The sequence below is a fragment of the Paralichthys olivaceus genome, chromosome 3 (assembly GCF_024713975.1).
Source record: "Paralichthys olivaceus isolate ysfri-2021 chromosome 3, ASM2471397v2, whole genome shotgun sequence".
In the NCBI taxonomy this organism is placed as follows: domain Eukaryota; kingdom Metazoa; phylum Chordata; class Actinopteri; order Pleuronectiformes; family Paralichthyidae; genus Paralichthys; species Paralichthys olivaceus.
Genome location: NC_091095.1, coordinates 2,204,133 through 2,222,959, shown reverse-complemented (window position 1 = coordinate 2,222,959; position 18,827 = coordinate 2,204,133). Strand labels below are relative to the sequence as shown.

General features: G+C 42.4%; 2 protein-coding genes across 2 annotated transcripts; one reads left to right on the top strand and one right to left on the bottom strand.

The window, feature by feature from the left end:
• The first annotated feature begins 475 nt into the window (after positions 1 to 475).
• Positions 476 to 8,111, top strand: LOC109623844 (uncharacterized). Its single transcript, XM_069520654.1, has 15 exons — positions 476 to 914; positions 1,501 to 1,686; positions 1,774 to 1,815; positions 2,494 to 2,612; positions 3,212 to 3,377; positions 3,691 to 3,816; positions 3,905 to 3,948; positions 4,329 to 4,428; positions 4,507 to 4,721; positions 5,080 to 5,260; positions 5,486 to 5,569; positions 5,724 to 5,869; positions 6,103 to 6,344; positions 6,442 to 6,551; positions 7,242 to 8,111. The coding sequence occupies exons 1-15, from the start codon at positions 783 to 785 to the stop codon at positions 7,449 to 7,451; spliced, it is 2,103 nt and encodes a 700-aa protein (XP_069376755.1). The 5' UTR covers positions 476 to 782; the 3' UTR covers positions 7,452 to 8,111.
• A 3,693-nt stretch (positions 8,112 to 11,804) lies between these two features.
• On the bottom strand, positions 11,805 to 18,827 carry LOC138407299 (homeobox protein 2-like). The gene is made up of 3 exons (XM_069522754.1): positions 18,742 to 18,827; positions 14,247 to 18,335; positions 11,805 to 11,938 (listed from the first exon to the last, which is right to left on the bottom strand). The coding sequence occupies exons 1-3, from the start codon at positions 18,825 to 18,827 to the stop codon at positions 11,824 to 11,826; spliced, it is 4,290 nt and encodes a 1,429-aa protein (XP_069378855.1). The 3' UTR covers positions 11,805 to 11,823.

The following is an 18,827-nucleotide window of genomic DNA, read 5'->3' as shown; positions in this document are numbered from 1 at the left end:
CTCAGCACTTTTTTGTCTTTGTTCCAAATGTGAAGATTAGATCAGAGTCATCAAGTTATTCTGTCAGTCATGACGCCTGTTAATGTTTAGAAGCAAAGTTCAGGAAGTCCTCATTTACGAGTTTTCTTTAAAAAATGCAGTAAAAGCATAGAATAAAATACTTTAAAGGGTTTTATGGGAAATTCATATAAGTCTGTTTTTTCATATTTTATATCTATGTAGTATTTTTGAAACATGGTACAAATATTTGAATTAGAATAAGTAATCAAGTAAAAGTGATTCAATCATCGGGTTGATGATGAAAACAAAAGGATGTGTGAAGTGTGGCTGATCTACATTGAGTATTCTATTAAATACTCAGTTCACATGTTTTAATACCAAAGATGAAGACGACCAACCAGAGCTTCTCCTCAAGCCTCTGAACCAATGAGGCCTTCAGAGCTGTCCTCACTGGACCAATCACAGCCGGAGAGGACGACCCGGAGCCAATCAGAGCTGTGGACCCTGATGGATCTCACCTTGAGGTAATAAGAGCTCAGCTGTTCACATGTTTGGAAGACCACCACCTTCTCCTCCTCCTCCCACTCCTCCTGAGGGATATCTGGAGGTTCTGCAGCTTTGTGAGGAGACATGGAAAGCATGACAAGGCACGGAGACAAAAGAGAGGGCTGAGAAGACTGAGAACAAAGGGATAAAGAGAAAGAAAGAGTGGTTGAGGAAGGAGAAGATCTGACAAGGAGCAGGATTGTAAAAACAAAAAGAATAGTTTTGTGTGTGAACAGATGAAGTTGGGAGAGATGAAGACGACGTCGCCGACCATGACAGAAAACATAGAGATGAAGCTGTTCTCCTCAGAGGAGCTGTGTACGGTGATAACAACACAGGAGCAGCAGGAGGAACACATCTTCCACCAGGTGTGTCGTCTGAATCACTGCAGCTTCAACTGAACTCAAACTCTAGAGCAGATCTCTGCAGGCGGCTCACGTGTCTCAATGTTGTCTTCAGGAGGAACTGATGAGTTTAAAGCCATAAAACAGTCGAGCTCATTGTTTCAGATTTGGATTTAACAGTTTTTTTTCACTTCTTCCTTCTGGAATCTGAGCTTTACTTTTGTTTGTCCTGGTTTTTAAGATGCTCAGATCATTTCAACTGTACAGTGAAAGAAAATAACTTCCCCGTTCTTCTGGATTCACTGAGACACTACAGGGGTGGACGATATGGTTTTTAACTCTTTGTGGTTTAACACTTGCATCAGCATTGAATTGATGTATTAGACCTTTGCTATATTGATCGTATTATAACTGGACATCGAGGCATTGTCCTGTTTTCAAGGGTCATAAACCAAAATAAGATAAAGATAAAGATTCTTCATTACAACAACTTCAGTATCACATTTCAGACAAAGACTGCAGCAAGAAACACACGGTCTACACTTATACATATAAACTGTGGTGCTGTTAGTTCTGTGGTTTAACCTCCTCTTCCTTGTCTTGTTCTCAGAGACACCTGGAGCATCCTCTGGTCCCCGACTGTGACAAGGAACCAGAGCCTGAGGTCCAGACCCAGGTCCAGACCCACCCCGGGCAGCGGGACGGGCCCAGATCTGAGCCCCCGGCCAGGGAGGAGACCGAGCACTGCACCCCTGTCCCTTCAGGCTTCATGGAGGAGATAGAGATAGAAATGGAGGTGAGTGATGAAGATTTATATTTATATGTCTTTATATAACATGTTTCTGTTTATTGAAACCTCTTTTCTTTCTGTGCCTCTCTGCAGGTGCTTCCTTCCCGCAAAGTGTCTGGGAGAGAATTTGTGGAGGTAGATGATCCTTTTTATATATTTTTATATATATTTATATACACATCTGGATTCAAATGCACAGATTTGTGGATCTCCTGATGAAATAAACCTTCACTCGCCTCCATGTTTTAAATCTTCTCTGCTGGGATCATGTATTGAACTTTTAATCAGTAGCAGTGATCAAGCAAATTCAGTCTCTTTTAAACACGAACCCTGAGAACAATGAGGAGCAGCTGGGTTTAAATGACGTCAGTTTGTTACTCAGTGAATGAATCAGTTTGTCAAATCAATCTATTGTCTGTTCAGTTTGTGTATCACAGTCTGAATAGCATTAGAGCTAAATCCCATCATAGAGTAAAGTGGTATTGGTGTCTCTCACACATCAAAATCAACTTAAAGTACATTTTAAACTTGAATATTTAATCATGTGTACAAAAGAAGTTTGCATTTTGTTTGTGTTAATTCAATTCTTTTTGTCTTGGATTAATTATCTGTTGATGTCAACCAATAATCATCATTTGTGCTTCAGTTGTTTCCTGTGATACTCGCAGCCAAAATCTTAAGATCTCTTAATTTTCCGCTTCCCTCGAGGGTTTTTAATTAAAAAGTAAAAGAAAATGAATTTGGCGTCCGAAGTGAAGATTCTGAAGAAAGCTTTGTGGTTAAATTACATTTGTCAGTATTTCTCTGTTGCAGCTGTTGCCAAACAAAGTGAGACGTGTGAAATGGAGGAGACTGGTTCCACAGAGAACCGGACTGGTGGTCAAAGACGTGGTGTGTCTGCCCAGAGAACCTGACCTGGCCCAGCTGGAGAGGTGAATGTGTGTCCCCTCAAGAAGAATTAGTGAACCAGAGTTTTCTGCAGAGCAAATATCTGAAGTCCTCCTCAGCCTGTTGACTGTTCTTTGTATTTGATCACCTTTGTGGTCTCTGGCAGATAATATCCCCCGTCACCATCAGAATGTTTTGAACTTCTGAGTTTCCTCAGAGGATGAACCCTTTCCATTTCAGACAGATACAGAGCAACCATTAAAGTTCACCTGAAAATGAAAATTCACTCGTTATCTACTCACCACTGTGCCGATGGAGGGGTGGGTGAAGTGTTTGAGTCCACAAAACACTTTCTGGGTTAAACAGCTTTGCGGCCAAATCCAAATCAATTGGAACAATGTCCGTGCAAGTGATCCACGCCTGAATGTGGCTCCAGAGGAGAATCGTTCAGGCTAAAAACAAGCAATGACCTCATTTCAAGTTGAATTTAAATGTCAGGTATTTTTTTGTGTGTACAAAAAATAAAAAATAAAAGAATGCTGAAGGACCACTAACTGTGACTTGTTTCTTTTTCTTGTCTCCTTTTTTTTTTTGTATTTTATTTTGAAATAAGCAGGTAAATATTTCCGCTCTGTCTCTGCAGACACCTCGTTCCTCAAGGCAAAGAAAGAGCAGCTCTGGTCACCATGGGAACGACGGCTCGCATCACCATCGACTACAGTTGGTCGGCCAATCAGATGGAGAGTCGGCTGGCGCTGCTCTTCAGGGAGAAGTTTGCCAGACAGAGGTTTTCCTTCGTGTATCTACAGGTGTGTATTGTGAATTTTTATATTCATTCATTCAAAATATAAGAGTTAAATTAATATGTACAGTTTTAACAGGACACACAATTATTGGAATTTGAAGACAGATATTGAAGTTTACCTCAGTCGAACGTCGGTCGTGTGAATGAGGACAGAATTTTAAAATCAAATATTTAAATACTTCAATTATGATTAATTTTCTTCCTGGTAGGAGACTTAATAAAGCTGTTTGGAGTCAAGAAATCCTGAGTTTAATGTCATTGCTTCAGCATTTTAGTTAATTTCTAGTGTATTAATTTGTGGAGGTTTGTGTTCCCAGTGTTTGCAGGGATCCAGGGTTCTGTTTGTCCCTAACACCCCCGCAGACGGTTGGACGGGAGAGCAGGTGCTCAGGATTTCTGGACACGGACCTTTGTATATCTTCGTCCACCAGGACGAGCCGCAGGTAGCAGATGTTGGAACGGTATCATGTTAAATGAAAACCAATTCATTTAATATTTACATGTTTAAGTTAAAGAACTTTCTGTCAACAGGCAGAATGTGAGAAGTCTGCAAAGGAGGCGCCTGTGGTGAGCAGGTGAGAGAGAAACTCGAGCCTGATCCATGGGGATCTTTTGGGGGGGGTGATGCTGATACTGATCTTGGGGATTAAAAAATGTCCGCCGCCAAACTTTTATACATCTTAAAAACATTGGCAATGATTTTAAAGCTGTCGTAATCAAACTCTTACGATGAAGAGATTAAATGGAAATGTGATATTTTTACAGTTTAACCATAAACTTTATTATTTGTAATTATAAATAAGAAGAAAACACAAATACAACCAAATAAATAGAACTTGAAGATAAAATAGAAAATACTTGTACTTGTATGTATGTTAATGATGTATTTGTATATACATGTAAATGAACATCAAATGAATCATATTACATGTACATGCTTGTTGTCTCTTGTCAGGACGGAGTTTTGTTGTGAGGCCGCTACAGAGATCGGCCATGATGGAGACAATCAGCAGGTCGAACAGGTCCAGCCTCTCCTGCACAGGACCACAGACGAGGTGAGTTTATGTGATGCAACAGTTTAAGAAAGTCTACGAACCGAGAGGACATGATTTCAGTCTGTCTCTGGCGTGTAGTCCCCGCTCGACCTGGACGCCGTCCTGAGACTGTTCCGCCAGGAGAACGTGAATCCAGATGTAGAAACCCACGTCCAGGCGAGGAGGAGAGAGCTGCTCCACGGAGCCGAGAAGGTGGTGAGGAGGCCGGGTTTCTGTTTCCGGGCGACACCCGTCGTCTCCTTCGGTGGAGAGGAGACCCAGGGACACGAGGGGCCTCTCCGAGAGTTCTTCAGGTTGGGATTGATGAGCTGCTTTTCCATATTCCTGCTGCAGTTTATTGTGGATTCTCGCTCCTCTGCTTGTCGACTAATTATAAATCTGGATATTTCGGTTTTCAATCAGAGCTCAAACGTGATTAAGCTTAAATTTAAACTGATATTTTCATAATAAGACATTTGGACGCTGAGTGTTGCAAAATCAAATGTCTTTTTCCTGATCACTGATTATTTCATGTTAAGTCCTCACCTTTGTGAAGCAGCAAGTGTCTGACATGTCTTCTCTCTCAATGATTTTGTCAAAGCGACTGTTGCAGCACATTCAGTTTATAAGTATTCACCATGTAAAGATGAACGTTCACACACACACACACAGGTTGACTCTTCTGGAGCTGCAGCAAAGTTCTGTGTTCGAGGGTCGTCCAGGACGCCTGTTTTTGACCTATGACCTCACAGCTCTTGAAGACAGGAAGTATTTCCAGGCGGGCGTTCTGATTGGCTGGTCCCTGACTCAGGGCGGACCAGGCCTGCGTTGTCTCCACCCTGCACTTTACCAGGTAGAGTGTTTCACACTGACTGACCTGCTGATGATCTGCGATTTAAAAAATGTCATCGATCCAGATCTGAGATAAACTTGGAGATAAACTTAGAGGAGCTTTTAGTTCTTAAGTTGTTGTTTGTAAAAAAAAAAAAAAAAAAAGATTCACAGTGGTTATCACGTCAGAGTGTAACTGAGCTCTCATGGTCTCTTTTGTAATGTATTTTAAACAATGTATTAACAGTTGATGTGTGGCCGCAATCCATCTTTGGAGGATTTCAGTTCTGCAGACATTGTTGATGCTGAAGTGCAGCAGCGATTGCAACAGGTACCCCCCCGCCCCACACACACACACACACACACACACAGACACCCACACTTCAATACAAATGTTAATGTGCAACTTGAAAATGAAAACACTCAGTTCTTATTGTTGCACGTGTAGAACCAGTATAAGAATATAAATAATGTTCCTCTTCCAGCTGCAGAGTTGCACTGATGTGAAGCTGCTGTCTCCCAATCTGTGTGACTGGGTATCGAGCTGCGGGATCCCTGGGATCTATTCAGCCGGTTCCGATCAAATACCAGCCATCTACGTGGGCCTGGTCAAACACTACATCTACCACAGGTACATGCACACACACACACACACACACACACACACACACATACAGTAGGAGGGCACTCAGTAGGATCTGCACGAAACTGGACACACTCATCGATACCAGCCTCTAAAATATGTTTGAATTTACTCATCAGACAGACAGAAGTGCAATAGATCAACAAAGAACGAACAATATTTAAAACATGAGAAAAGATTCTTATTGTCTAACTGAGTCCCTCTGTCTGTCTGTCTGTCAGGGTGGCCAGTATGATCTCCCAGTTCACCGAGGGGATGAACAGCTGTGGTGGATTGTGGGATACGGTACAGTCCCACTGGGAGGCATTTGTCCCAGTGATGACGAGCGCACAGCAGGAGCCTCTGACCCTGGAGGAGTTCAAACATCTCTTCCACGTCTGCTACAGCCACGTAGATTCCCAGCTGAGGGCGGCGGAGGAGGCCACAGTGGGACACTGGGAAACGGTCCTCACCGTCATTAGCGGTAAGCACAGACGGATGGATGGAAGTAAGGATTTGAAGTGTTGAGGTTGAGCTGACGGAGCGTTTTATTCAGATAATTCCTTCATGTGCATCATCAGATGATCAGGCAGATGTTTCCTTTGAGGACGTCCTGGTCTTCATCACCGGAGCGGATCACCTGCCTCCTCTTGGGTTCCCCAGGTTGATCTCTCTGCATTTCTACTCCCAGGTAGGTCCTCGTCAGATCTGAGTGAGACTTGGTGATATGACACTCGACTGAGAACATTGTCCACAAAGTATTCTCAGCTGATACTGGAATAGATCTCAGTAGAACACATACTTCCACCAAGGCCTGATGGTCCCTTCAAATTCATTCAAGCCACACAAAACTGCACACTCATAGATACCTGTTCCATAAATATATGTGTGTATATATATATATATATACTATATATATACTACCAGTAAGAACAAAAGTCCTGGATCTGTCCATTTCTCTGCATCTGTTTATGTTTAATTCATTTCTTGGGCAAAGTTAAAACTTTGGAAATCCAAAATAAATGTGTGTAATCCTGAACTAGATATGGTGCATTCCTCCACCAAGGCCCAACTGTCCATTAATGAAACCACATGTAAATTCACTAGATCTGGATATTTAATTGGATCGGCACCAGATTACACACATTCGTACATATCAGGCCCCTAAACGTTCCAGATTTGGACATAACCTCCCTGACAGAGGTCAACGTGTGATTCATTCAGACTGTGTGGCTTTTTAAAGACGACGCATCTGAACTGTTCGTCTTGAGAACGACATCCTGGCAACTTCGGGCTGCTCGTTATGATTTATACTTCTTTTCTTCAGTGTCAAGATCAATCTTCATGTCACATTTCTTTTGCTTTGAATTCCTTTTTCCAGGATGGTCTCCCCCACGCCTCCACCTGCGCTCTGGAGCTCTTCCTGCCGAGGGCCGTGGCGGGGCCTGCGGTTCTGTTGGCGCTGCTGAGCAGAGCCGTGCACGAGGCCCTGGGCTTCACACGTCTGCAGAGAGACGGAGTGGACATCTGCACAGAATTGATGACAAGTTTAGGAACTGGAAGCTCTCCTGAAAACATCGTGTCCTGCTGAAACTGACCTTGTGGCACTCAGAGGTTTGAGCCTGAGGCGAACGCTGCATCACGGCGAGGGGTATAAGTGGCGGTCTGTGTGCAGTTAGTTGCTTTAAGTCACTTGAACTCCTGTCACCTGACGACAAAGCTGAGCCTAGTTTTTTTTTTTTTAAGCCTCATTCATTCAGAGTCGATTGTATAAGAGCAGCTGTGTCATTTCTTTTGCATCATGGAAACATCAACATGGAAACGTCTGTTGTTTTGTACAGGAGACTACAATTGTGACCATTAAGGAAGTAGATGACAGATGAGGTAGAATGCATTGTGCCATATTGTACGATGCACGCTCAACTGCAGTCGTCGTAAATGAATTCCACAGGACAAGTTCGTCAGCTACGTTTTCTTTTAAACTTTTAATAGTTATTCAAAGAAACTATCCTAAATTCATGTACCTCCAGTTTGTACATATTTTCATACAGATATTTCAGGCCTCTTAAAAGAATAGCTAATCCAATCGTTATACAAGCAACATTTACACTCTGTTATATTTTTTTCAAAACATGTTTAATCGGCGATCTCGACAGATTGTATATACTTCTGTGTGCTTTAAAAAAAACAGATGCTGCACAAAGTTTCTTTTAAAAAATGTTTTATTAAATTAAAGAATACAATGAATTTACTTTTAAAGCAAATGTCTCTTTATTAATCTTTTTCAAAAGGAAATGGTGCAACATAAAAACAGTGTAACTGCTCGAGAAATAAAGTGTCTCTATGCTAAATAATTGTCTATATTTACACATTCATTATATCGCTTATCCTTTTGAGGGTTGGGGGGGGGCTGGAGCCATGTGTCCAATTCATAAATACAGATTAAAGTTCAACGTCACCAATGGTTTAATCACACAAACACAACATAATCGAGCCCATGGAGCAGAAAGAATTATCTGCTCACAGAAACTTAATCACCTTCAAAAAGTATGTGAAAGCACCACTTGACTATCAAGCAGTGCTTTCGCATGCTGTTCCTCTGGTGAACTGGAAAGACGAGTTGTAAATAATTCTTTTAATGGCAAGACAAAAGAAGTTTACATTCATTGGACGTGACAGTGCATGTTGCCAGTAATACTGACAACGTTCCTAAATAACTCGCCAGGCGCTCACCAAGGTTATTTTTGTTTGTGGTGAATCATTTTCACATTTATGAGAATTGAAAGGGAGGAGTGAGCGAGAAACTGTTCAGGAGTTTCCTGGTTACACTGAAGGGCAGCATAGCTACTGCTCCAGTAACAAAGCATGGGATTTACCGACACATTGTTATAAAAAAAACACCTCAACGGATCAGATTTCTTGGTTTGAGATTCCCAGCTTACTGTGCAAATAACTTGACACTTGAGTCAGATGCACTTCTCTATTATTTACAATCCTGGGAAATAAAATCAACTGTGCTGTGCTGCAAATAATTTACACGCTACTTCACAAAATAAGAGGTCCATGAGGGGACTTCCAAGCTTCTGCATTTCCCCCAAAACACCTTCTCTTACACCTTGAGCACAATCCAGCTTCTTCTGGTGGGTTGGAAATAGACGCTGTAGATCTTTGCAGCACAGTGGAGCACAATGGCATTTCGTGTGTTAAGCTATCTGTCACAAAACTCAAATATGTTTCTCCAGATATAATGAAGTCATTATGATGAATTGCCCATTTAAATGATGAGCTTCTATGGGGCAACTCTGACCCTTTGAATGGTTTTCACGTTCACTGTGTGGGCGGTGCCATTCAGGAGCTGGTTTTTAATGAACTACGTGGAGAGAAAAACACAGAGTCAACATCAGTAGATCAATCTCCTTCACTCCCTCCATTTGTACGGTGTGCATGCATTATCGCGGATCATATCGAGTGAAGAGATTTAACGGAAGAGCTTTTTAACATTTCTGTTTTACATACCTGACTGACAAGCTCAACGATGGTGGAATTGCTGACCTCACCAGACAAGGAGATCTTCATTTGAAGATATGCTACTGCTGTCGGGCCTGCAGGGATTGACAGCGCTTAACATTTGGAAATTGATTCAAACAAAAATGAATAAAAAAAAGTACTTTGTGAAATTCAATGTTAAAATCCTTGTGAATAGAGTATTATGAAGAGTAATACTGAGACATCATCACTAAAAGTCTTTGACCACGAAATTAAAGTAGGTCCCGTCAATTAAGTGTGTTTAAATATTCTCAAACAAATTATATAAATGCAGATGACATTTTATGTAGTGTTAAATACTCAACAACAATACTACAGTCGTGCTTTATGGCTACATTGACTGTTTAAAAGTTGTGAACGAAGAAATAAAATTGAGTTTGACACTTTGACACACTTTCTTTGAGGATCCTGCAGATCACACCAGGAATCTCTCTGGGATATTGCCCGAATGTTATTTTAACAATTTGGTGCTTATGTCCACTAATTGAAAATAAATTGAAAAAATAAATTACCACTGTATTATGTTTTAGATTCTCATTTTATCTCAGGTTGATCTATTTTAACCACACTGTGATAATATATAATATGAGGTCATGACAATTTAAGGTCAGTTACCTGGGGATGTGGTTACACCTGTAGTTAATGTGGTGGGGGCTGGAGGTGTTGTAGTTGGGGGTGTTGTAGTTGGGGCTGGAGGCGTTGTGGTTGGAGCTGTAGTTGTTGTAGTTGGAGCTGTAGTTGCGGTTATTTGGGCTGTAGTTGTTGTAGTTGGAGCTGTAGATGCGGTTGTTTGGGCTGTAGTTGTAGTCGTTGGAGCTGTAGTTGCAGTTGTTTGGGCTGTAGTTGTTGTAGTTGGAGCTGTAGATGTGGTTGTTTGGGCTGTAGTTGTAGTCGTTGGAGCTGTAGTTGCAGTTGTTTGGGCTGTAGTTGTTGTAGTTGGAGCTGTAGTTGCGGTTGTTTGGGCTGTAGTTGTTGTAGTTGGAGCTGTAGATGCGGTTGTTTGGGCTGTAGTTGTAGTCGTTGGAGCTGTAGTTGCAGTTGTTTGGGCTGTAGTTGTTGTAGTTGGAGCTGTAGTTGCGGTTGTTTGGGCTGTAGTTGTTGTAGTTGGAGCTGTAGATGCGGTTGTTTGGGCTGTAGTTGTAGTTGTTGGAGCTGTAGTTGCAGTTGTTTGGGCTGTAGTTGTTGTAGTTGGAGCTGTAGTTGCGGTTGTTTGGGCTGTAGTTGTTGTAGTTGGGGCTGTAGTTATTGTGGTGGGGGCTGTAGTTGTAGTCGTTGGAGCTGTAGTTGCGGTTGTTTGGGCTGTAGTTGTTGTAGTTGGAGCTGTAGTTGTTGTAGTTGTTGCTGTATCTGCTGTGGTGGGGGCTGTAGTTGTAGTTGGAGCTGTAGTTGCGGTTGTTTGGGCTGTAGTTGTTGTAGTTGGAGCTGTAGATGCGGTTGTTTGGGCTGTAGTTGTAGTCGTTGGAGCTGTAGTTGCAGTTGTTTGGGCTGTAGTTGTTGTAGTTGGAGCTGTAGTTGCGGTTGTTTGGGCTGTAGTTGTTGTAGTTGGAGCTGTAGATGCGGTTGTTTGGGCTGTAGTTGTAGTTGTTGGAGCTGTAGTTGCAGTTGTTTGGGCTGTAGTTGTTGTAGTTGGAGCTGTAGTTGTTGTAGTTGTTGCTGTATCTGCTGTGGTGGGGGCTGTAGTTGTAGTTGGAGCTGTAGTTGCGGTTGTTTGGGCTGTAGTTGTTGTAGTTGGAGCTGTAGATGCGGTTGTTTGGGCTGTAGTTGTAGTCGTTGGAGCTGTAGTTGCAGTTGTTTGGGCTGTAGTTGTTGTAGTTGGAGCTGTAGTTGCGGTTGTTTGGGCTGTAGTTGTTGTAGTTGGGGCTGTAGTTATTGTGGTGGGGGCTGTAGTTGTAGTCGTTGGAGCTGTAGTTGCAGTTGTTTGGGCTGTAGTTGTTGTAGTTGGAGCTGTAGTTGTTGTAGTTGTTGCTGTATCTGCTGTGGTGGGGGCTGTAGTTGTAGTTGGAGCTGTAGTTGCGGTTGTTTGGGCTGTAGTTGTTGTAGTTGGAGCTGTAGTTGTTGTAGTTGTTGCTGTATCTGCTGTGGTGGGGGCTGTAGTTGTTGTTGTAGTTGGGGCTGTAGTTGTTGTGGTGGGGGCTGTAGTTGTAGTCGTTGGAGCTGTAGTTGTGGTTGTTGGGGCTGTAGTTGTTGTAGTTGGAGCTGTAGTTGGTGTGGTTGTTGGGGCTGTAATTGTGGTTGTTGGAGCTGTAGTTATTGTTGTTGAAGCTGTAGTTGTTGTGGTTGTTGGTGCTGTAGTTGTTGAAGTTGAAGCCGTAGTTGTGGTTGTGGCTGTAATTGGGGCTGTAGTTGGAGCTGTAGTTGTGGTTGTTGTAGTTGGAGATGTAGTTGGGGCTGTAGATGTGGTTGGGACTGTAGTTGTTTCAGTTGTTGTTATTGGGGCTGTAGCTGTTGTGGCTGCAGTGGTAGTTGCTGTAGTTGCGACTGTAGTTGTTGGAGTTGTAGTAGTAGTGGTTGGAGTTGTGGCAGTAGTTGTTACTGCAGTTGTTGAAGTTGGATTAGCAGTTTTGGTTGGTGTTGATTATGTAAAGAGACATTATGAGAGAAAGAGAAAAAAGTTTACAAATTAGAAAAAATGACCAGCATGACACATATCTCTTACATTTGTGTGCGTGTTCATGATTCTCCAATGTCCTTGACAAAGAGACATTCAAGTACCAAATGTCATCTTGGAAATGAAGTAAACCCAATGAATTGTTTCTTTTTAATCCCATTAAATCAAGTTATTAATTCATCTCTAGAAACCCTTTACCATGTTTTAACTTGAGGATGGTTTAGTCCAACAGCCGTAGCCGTATATGTATTTATTCTTAAGGTTAGTCTTACAAAATCCTGTGTTATAACAAAATAACACATTTTCTTTTTGTTTAATTATTGTTGTCATATTTTTCTTACAGAAATTGGAAATTATGTTTATTTCATCAGACAACAATAATATGTTTTTAAGCGAGACACCAGTAGCAGGCAAAAACTTTTTGGGAATTTTAAATGGATAACACACACAAATCACTAACCACCACTGAGCTGCTCGTGAAGTATTCGACTGTTTACTCTCCTAAAGTACGTATCATAAAATGCAGACAAATATCACTTGCAATGAATTCTGACCTTGTGCGCAGGATGCATGAAAATATCCAAGCAAAAATATACAATAGAGTATTGTTCTTTCCATGATGAGTGGTGTTACTCCTCACTACTCCAACAACAGAGTGGTAGTTTTTCTTTGTTTTACATTGAGCCTTAGTTGAGCTTTGCTCCTCCTTCAGAGAGAGTGACAAGGTAGCAGGGATAGAGGCTGCTCTCATGTAACCTGAAAAACCAGGTAAGCTCACAGACATGTATGTTTCCACAATACCCAACACTACAGACGAAATCAAGTATCACAACAAAACAACTGAGAAGATAAAAAAGACTAGGGTTTGTGTCTGTCCTTGTCCTGTTAGATCGCAGTGCGGCATTCAACACTATTGATCATCATATTTTATTAAAGAGAATGGAACAGTTCATTTGCATTAAAAGAACCGCCCTAAACTGGTTTAAATCCTATTTTTCAGATCGATTCAAACTTGTGCAAATTAATGTGAGTCATCTGTGCACACCAAAGTTAACCATGCCATGCGGATGACACCCAGTTATACATATCAATAAAACCAGAATAGTGTAATCAATGAACTAAACTTCAAGCATGTTTCTCTTTTTAAACTCAGATAAAACAGAGGGTCTAATACTTGGCCCTAAACACCTTAGATATCATCATCTAATGATATACAGTAGCTGCGCTAGATGACATTGCCCTTGCTTCCATTGAAGCAGTCAGGAATTTGAATTCATCTTTGATCCAGATTTTTGATTCTCACTTAAAACTAATTTCTGCGACCGCCTTCTTTCACTTACACAGCATCTCAAAGATCAGACATGTCCTGTCCTAAAAAGATGCAGAAAAACTAGTTCATGGCTTTGTTACACCCAGATTATTGTAATTCCTTATTATCAGGCTCCAGCAGTAAGTCATTAAAAACCCTACAGCTTGTCCAAAATGCTGCCGCCCATGTCCTGACAAGAACCAGGAAAAGAGACCACATTTGTCCTGTATTAGCTTCACTACACTGGCTTCCGGTTAAATATAATTGAACAATTTAATATTCTCCTCCTCACCTACAAGGCCCTTAATAATATGGCTCCATCATTAAGAGCTTAAAGAGCTCATAGTACCATGTCACCCTACTAGAGCACTGCGCTCCCAGAATTCAGGCTTGCTTGTTGTCCCTAAAATATCGAAAAGTAGAGTAGGAGAGCTTTCAGCTATCAGCCACATCGTGAAATATGATGGTGGATTGCGAATCAGAGATTGTGCTGGCTGATCGTGATGGAAATGCTGGATCATTAGAATGGATTGTGGGCTATGATGGCATCCGATCGTGATTGTCGATCCTGATAGTGGACTATGATTACAGCAAGACTGTTTGATATACAACATGTCTGCTCAGATACTCTACCATTATTGACAATAATTCCTCAGTTCCTTTACCTTCCATCATGCAACAAACTGTTTATTCTAACCAAGACTGTAAATACTCTGATTATGCTGACGTTCTTCATTACACATCTATTGCACTTCTGTCCGTCTGGGAGAGGGATCCTCACATACTACAAAAATACATAACCCCTGTATTATGTTTTAGATTATCATTGGATCTCAGGTTGATTTACAATCCTGACCGAGTTGTATTTCAACCACACTGGGAAAATTTACATTATGAAGTCATGACAATTTGAAGTCAGTTACCTTGGGTTGTTGTTTCTTCTCCAGTGGTGGTGCTTGGTCCTGTAGTTGTTGCTGTAGTTATTGTGGTTGGGGCTGTAGTTGTTGTAGTTGGAGCTGTAATTGTGGTTGTTGGGGCTGTAGTTGTTGCAGTTGTTGCTGTAATTGTGGTTGTTGGGGCTGTAGTTGTTGTAGTTGGAGCTGTGGTTATTGTAGTTGAAGCTGTAGTTGTTGTGGTTGGAGCTGTAGTTGTTGTGGTTGGGGCTGTAGTTGTTGTAGTTGAAGCGGTAGTTGTTGTAGTTGGAGCTGTAGTTGTGGTTGTTGGGGCTGTAGTTGTAGTTGGAGCTGTAGTTGTGGTAGTTGGAGCTGTAGTTGTTGTGGTTGGAGTTGGAGTTATTGTGGTTGGGGCTGTAGTTGTTGTAGTTGGAGCTGTGGTTGCTGTAGTTGAAGCTGTAGTTGTTGTGGTTGGAGCTGTAGTTGTTGTAGTTGGAGCTGTAGTTGTGGTTGGAGTTGTAGTGGTTGTGGTTGGGGCTGTAGTTGTTGTCGTTGAAGCAGTAGTTGTTGTAGTTGGAGCTGTAGTTGTGGTTGTTGGGGCTGTAGTTGTGGTTGTTGGGGCTGTAGTTGAAGCTGTAGTTGGAGTTGGAGTTGTGGTTGTTGGGGCTGTAGCTGTTGTAGTTGAAGCTGTAGTTGTTGTAGTTGGAGCTGTAGTTGTGGTTGTTGGGGCTGTAGTTGTTGTAGTTGGAGCAGTAGTTGAAGCTGTAGTTGTGGTTGTTGGGGCTGTAGTTGTAGTCAGAGCTGTAGTTGTGGTTGTTGGGGCTGTAGTTGTTGTAGTTGGAGCTGTAGTTGAAGCTGTAGTTGTAGTTGTGGTTGTTGGGGCTGTAGTTGTTGCAGTTGTTGCTGTAATTGTGGTTGTTGGGGCTGTAGTTGTTGTAGTTGGAGCTGTGGTTATTGTTGTTGAAGCTGTAGTTGTTGTGGTTGGAGCTGTAGTTGAAGCTGTAGTTGTGGTTGGAGTTGTAGTTGTTGTGGTTGGGGCTGTAGTTGTTGTAGTTGAAGCGGTAGTTGTTGTAGTTGAAGCTGTAGTTGTGGTTGTTGGGGCTGTAGTTGTAGTCAGAGCTGTAGTTGTGGTTGTTGGGGCTGTAGTTGTTGTAGTTGGAGCTGTAGTTGAAGCTGTAGTTGTAGTTGTGGTTGTTGGGGCTGTAGTTGTTGCAGTTGTTGCTGTAATTGTGGTTGTTGGGGCTGTAGTTGTTGTAGTTGGAGCTGTGGTTATTGTAGTTGAAGCTGTAGTTGTTGTGGTTGGAGCTGTAGTTGAAGCTGTAGTTGTGGTTGGAGTTGTAGTTGTTGTGGTTGGGGCTGTAGTTGTTGTAGTTGAAGCGGTAGTTGTTGTAGTTGGAGCTGTAGTTGTGGTTGTTGGGGCTGTAGTTGTTGTGGTTGGAGTTGTAGTTATTGTGGTTGGGGCTGTAGTTGTTGTAGTTGAAGCGGTAGTTGTTGTAGTTGGAGCTGTAGTTGTTGTTGTTGGTCCTGTAGTTGAAGTTGGAGCTGTAGTTGTGGTTGTTGGGGCTGTAGTTGTTGTAGTTGGAGCTGTAGTTGTGGTTGTTGGAGCTGTAGTTGTGGTTGTTGGGGCTGTAGTTGTTGTAGTTGGAGCTGTAGTTGAAGCTGTAGTTGTTGTAGTTGGAGCTGTAATTGTGGTTGTTGGTTCTGTAGTTGAAGTTGGAGCTGTAGTTGTGGTTGTTGGGGCTGTAGTTGTTGTAGTTGGAGCTGTAGTTGAAGCTGTAGTTGTTGTAGTTGAAGCTGTGGTTATTGTAGTTGAAGCTGTTGTTGTTGTGGTTGGAGCTGTAGTTGAAGCTGTAGTTGTGGTTGGAGTTGTAGTTGTTGTAGTTGAAGCTGTAGTTGTTGTGGTTGGAGTTGTAGTTATTGTGGTTGGGGCTGTAGTTGTTGTAGTTGGAGCTGTGGTTGTTGTGGTTGGAGTTGTAGTTATTGTGGTTGGGGCTGTAGTTGTTGTAGTTGGAGCTGTTGTTGTTGTAGTTGAAGCTGTAGTTGTTGTGGTTGGAGCTGTAGTTGTTGTAGTTGGAGCTGTAGTTGTGGTTGGAGTTGTAGTTGTTGTGGTTGGGGCTGTAGTTGTTGTAGTTGGAGCTGTAGTTGTGGTTGGAGTTGTAGTTGTTGTGGTTGGGGCTGTAGTTGTTGTAGTTGGAGCTGTGGTTATTGTAGTTGAAGCTGTAGTTGTTGTGGTTGGAGCTGTAGTTGTTGTAGTTGGAGCTGTTGTTGTAGTTGAAGCTGTAGTTGTTGTGGTTGGAGTTGTAGTTGCTGTAGTTGGAGCTGTAGTTGTGGTTGAAGTTGTAGTTGTTGTAGTTGGAGCTGTGGTTGTTGTGGTTGGAGCTGTGGTTGTTGTAGTTGAAGCTGTAGTTGTTGTCGTTGAAGCAGTAGTTGTTGTAGGAGGAGCTGTAGTTATGGTTGTTGGGGCTGTAGTTGAAGTCGGAGATGTGGTTGTTGTGGTTGGAGCTGTGGTTGTTGTAGTTGGAGCTGTAGTTGTGGTTGTTGGGGCTGTAGTTGAAGTTGGAGCTGTAGATGTGGTTATTGGGGCTGTAGTTGTTGTGGTTGAAGCTGTGGTTATTGTAGTTGAAGCTGTAGTTGTTGTGGTTGGAGCTGTAGTTGAAGCTGTAGTTGTGGTTGGAGATGTAGTTGTGGTTGTTGGGGCTGTAGTTGTTGTAGTTGAAGTGGTAGTTGTTGTAATTGGAGCTGTAGTTGTGGTTGTTTGGGCTGTAGTTGGAGCTGTAGTTGTGGTAGTTGGAGCTGTAGTTGGAGCTGTAGTTGAAGCTGTAGTTGTTGTAGTTGGAGCTGTGGTTGGGGTTGTAGTTGTTGTAATTGGAGCTGTGGTTGTTGTAGTTGAAGCTGTAGTTGTTGTGGTTGGAGCTGTAGTTGTTGTAGTTGGAGCTGTAGTTGTGGTTGGAGTTGTTGTGGTTGGGGCTGTAGTTGAAGCTGTAGTTGTGGTTGGAGATGTAGTTGTGGTTGTTGGGGCTGTAGTTGTTGTAGTTGAAGTGGTAGTTGTTGTAATTGGAGCTGTAGTTGTGGTTGTTTGGGCTGTAGTTGTAGCTGTAGTTGTGGTAGTTGGAGCTGTAGTTGGAGCTGTAGTTGAAGCTGTAGTTGTTGTAGTTGGAGCTGTGGTTGGGGTTGTAGTTGTTGTAATTGGAGCTGTGGTTGTTGTAGTTGAAGCTGTAGTTGTTGTGGTTGGAGCTGTAGTTGTTGTAGTTGGAGCTGTAGTTGTGGTTGGAGTTGTTGTGGTTGGGGCTGTAGTTGTTGTAGTTGGAGCTGTAGTTGAAGCTGTAGTTGTAGTTGTTGTGGTTGGACCTGTAGTTGTAGTTGGGGGGGTAGTTGTTGTCGTTGGAGCTGTAGTTGTGGTTGTTGGGGCTGTAGTTGTAGTTGGAGCTGTAGTTGTAGTAGTTGGAGCTGTAGTTGTTGTGGTTGGAGTTGTAGTTATTGTGGTTGGGGCTGTAGTTGTTGTGGTTGGAGCTGTAGTTGTTGTGGTTGGAGTTGTAGTTGTTGTGGTTGGGGCTGTAGTTGTTGTCGTTGAAGCAGTAGTTGTTGTAGTTGGAGCTGTAGTTGTGGTTGTTGGGGCTGTAGTTGGAGCTGTAGTTGAAGCTGTAGTTGGAGTTGTAGTTGTTGTGGTTGGGGCTGTAGCTGTTGTAGTTGAAGCAGTAGTTGTTGTAGTTGGAGCTGTAGTTGTGGTTGTTGGGGCTGTAGTTGTGGTTGTTGGGGCTGCGGTTGTATTTGGAGCTGTAGTTGTTGTAGTTGGAGCTGTAGTTGAAGCTGTAGTTGTGGTTGGGGCTGTAGTTGTTGTAGTTGAAGCTGTGGTTATTGTAGTTGAAGCTGTAGTTGTTGTGGTTGGAGCTGTAGTTGTTGTGGTTGGAGCTGTAGTTGAGGTTGGGGCTGTAGTTGTTGTAGTTGAAGCAGTAGTGGTTGGAGTTGTTGTTGGGACTGTAGTTGTAGTAGTTGGAGCTGTAGTTGTAGTTGTTGTTGGGACTGTAGTTGTAGTTGTTGTTGGAGCTGTAGTTGTAGTTGTTGTTGGAGTTGTGGTCATGGTTGGAGTTGCTGTAGTTGCACCTGTAGTTGTAGTTGTCACTGCAGTTGTTGAGGTTGGATTAGCAGTCATGGTTGGTGTTGATAATGTAAAGAGACATTATGAGAAAGAGAAAAAAAGTTTAGGAATCCTGAATAACAAGTTGCTTCATTACAACAGAGTGGGAAATTCATCTATTTGTGTTGTTGAACTGAAACAACACGTGGATACGCAGATAAAGTGTTACTTCTACAAAGTGAACAAAATAAACTGATCATATCTATTGCACAACACAGTTTATCAAAGAAAATCACTGAGCTGCAAAGCAATGCCAAGCTCAAGTATGCATAACTCCCTTCTTCCAAACGAGTTATATAAACACTGTGTCCAACAATCCACTGCTTTGAACCAGTTCAGACTCAGTTTTACCCAAGATTTGCTGACCCGAGTCTAGAAAACAAGCTGTACCATGGGTACGGAAGGTGGACTGGTAGCTGGAGAGGTGTCAGTTCACCTCCTGGGCACTGCTGATGTGCCCTTGAGCAAGGCACCAT

Coding starts and splice junctions, on each gene's coding strand:
- LOC109623844 (XM_069520654.1), top strand. CDS start 783: ATGAAGTTGGGAGAGATGAAGACGACGTCGCCGACCATGACAGAAAAC. Junction 1,687..1,773: donor AGATAGAGATAGAAATGGAG/GTGAGTGATGAA, acceptor GCCTCTCTGCAG/GTGCTTCCTTCCCGCAAAGT. Junction 5,870..6,102: donor AAACACTACATCTACCACAG/GTACATGCACAC, acceptor TCTGTCTGTCAG/GGTGGCCAGTATGATCTCCC.
- LOC138407299 (XM_069522754.1), bottom strand. CDS start 18,827: ATGGTGCCTTGCTCAAGGGCACATCAGCAGTGCCCAGGAGGTGAACTG. Junction 18,336..18,741: donor GTCCACCTTCCGTACCCATG/GTACAGCTTGTT, acceptor CAACAACTGCAG/TGACAACTACAACTACAGGT. Junction 11,939..14,246: donor AGAAGAAACAACAACCCAAG/GTAACTGACTTC, acceptor CAACAACTGCAG/TAACAACTACTGCCACAACT.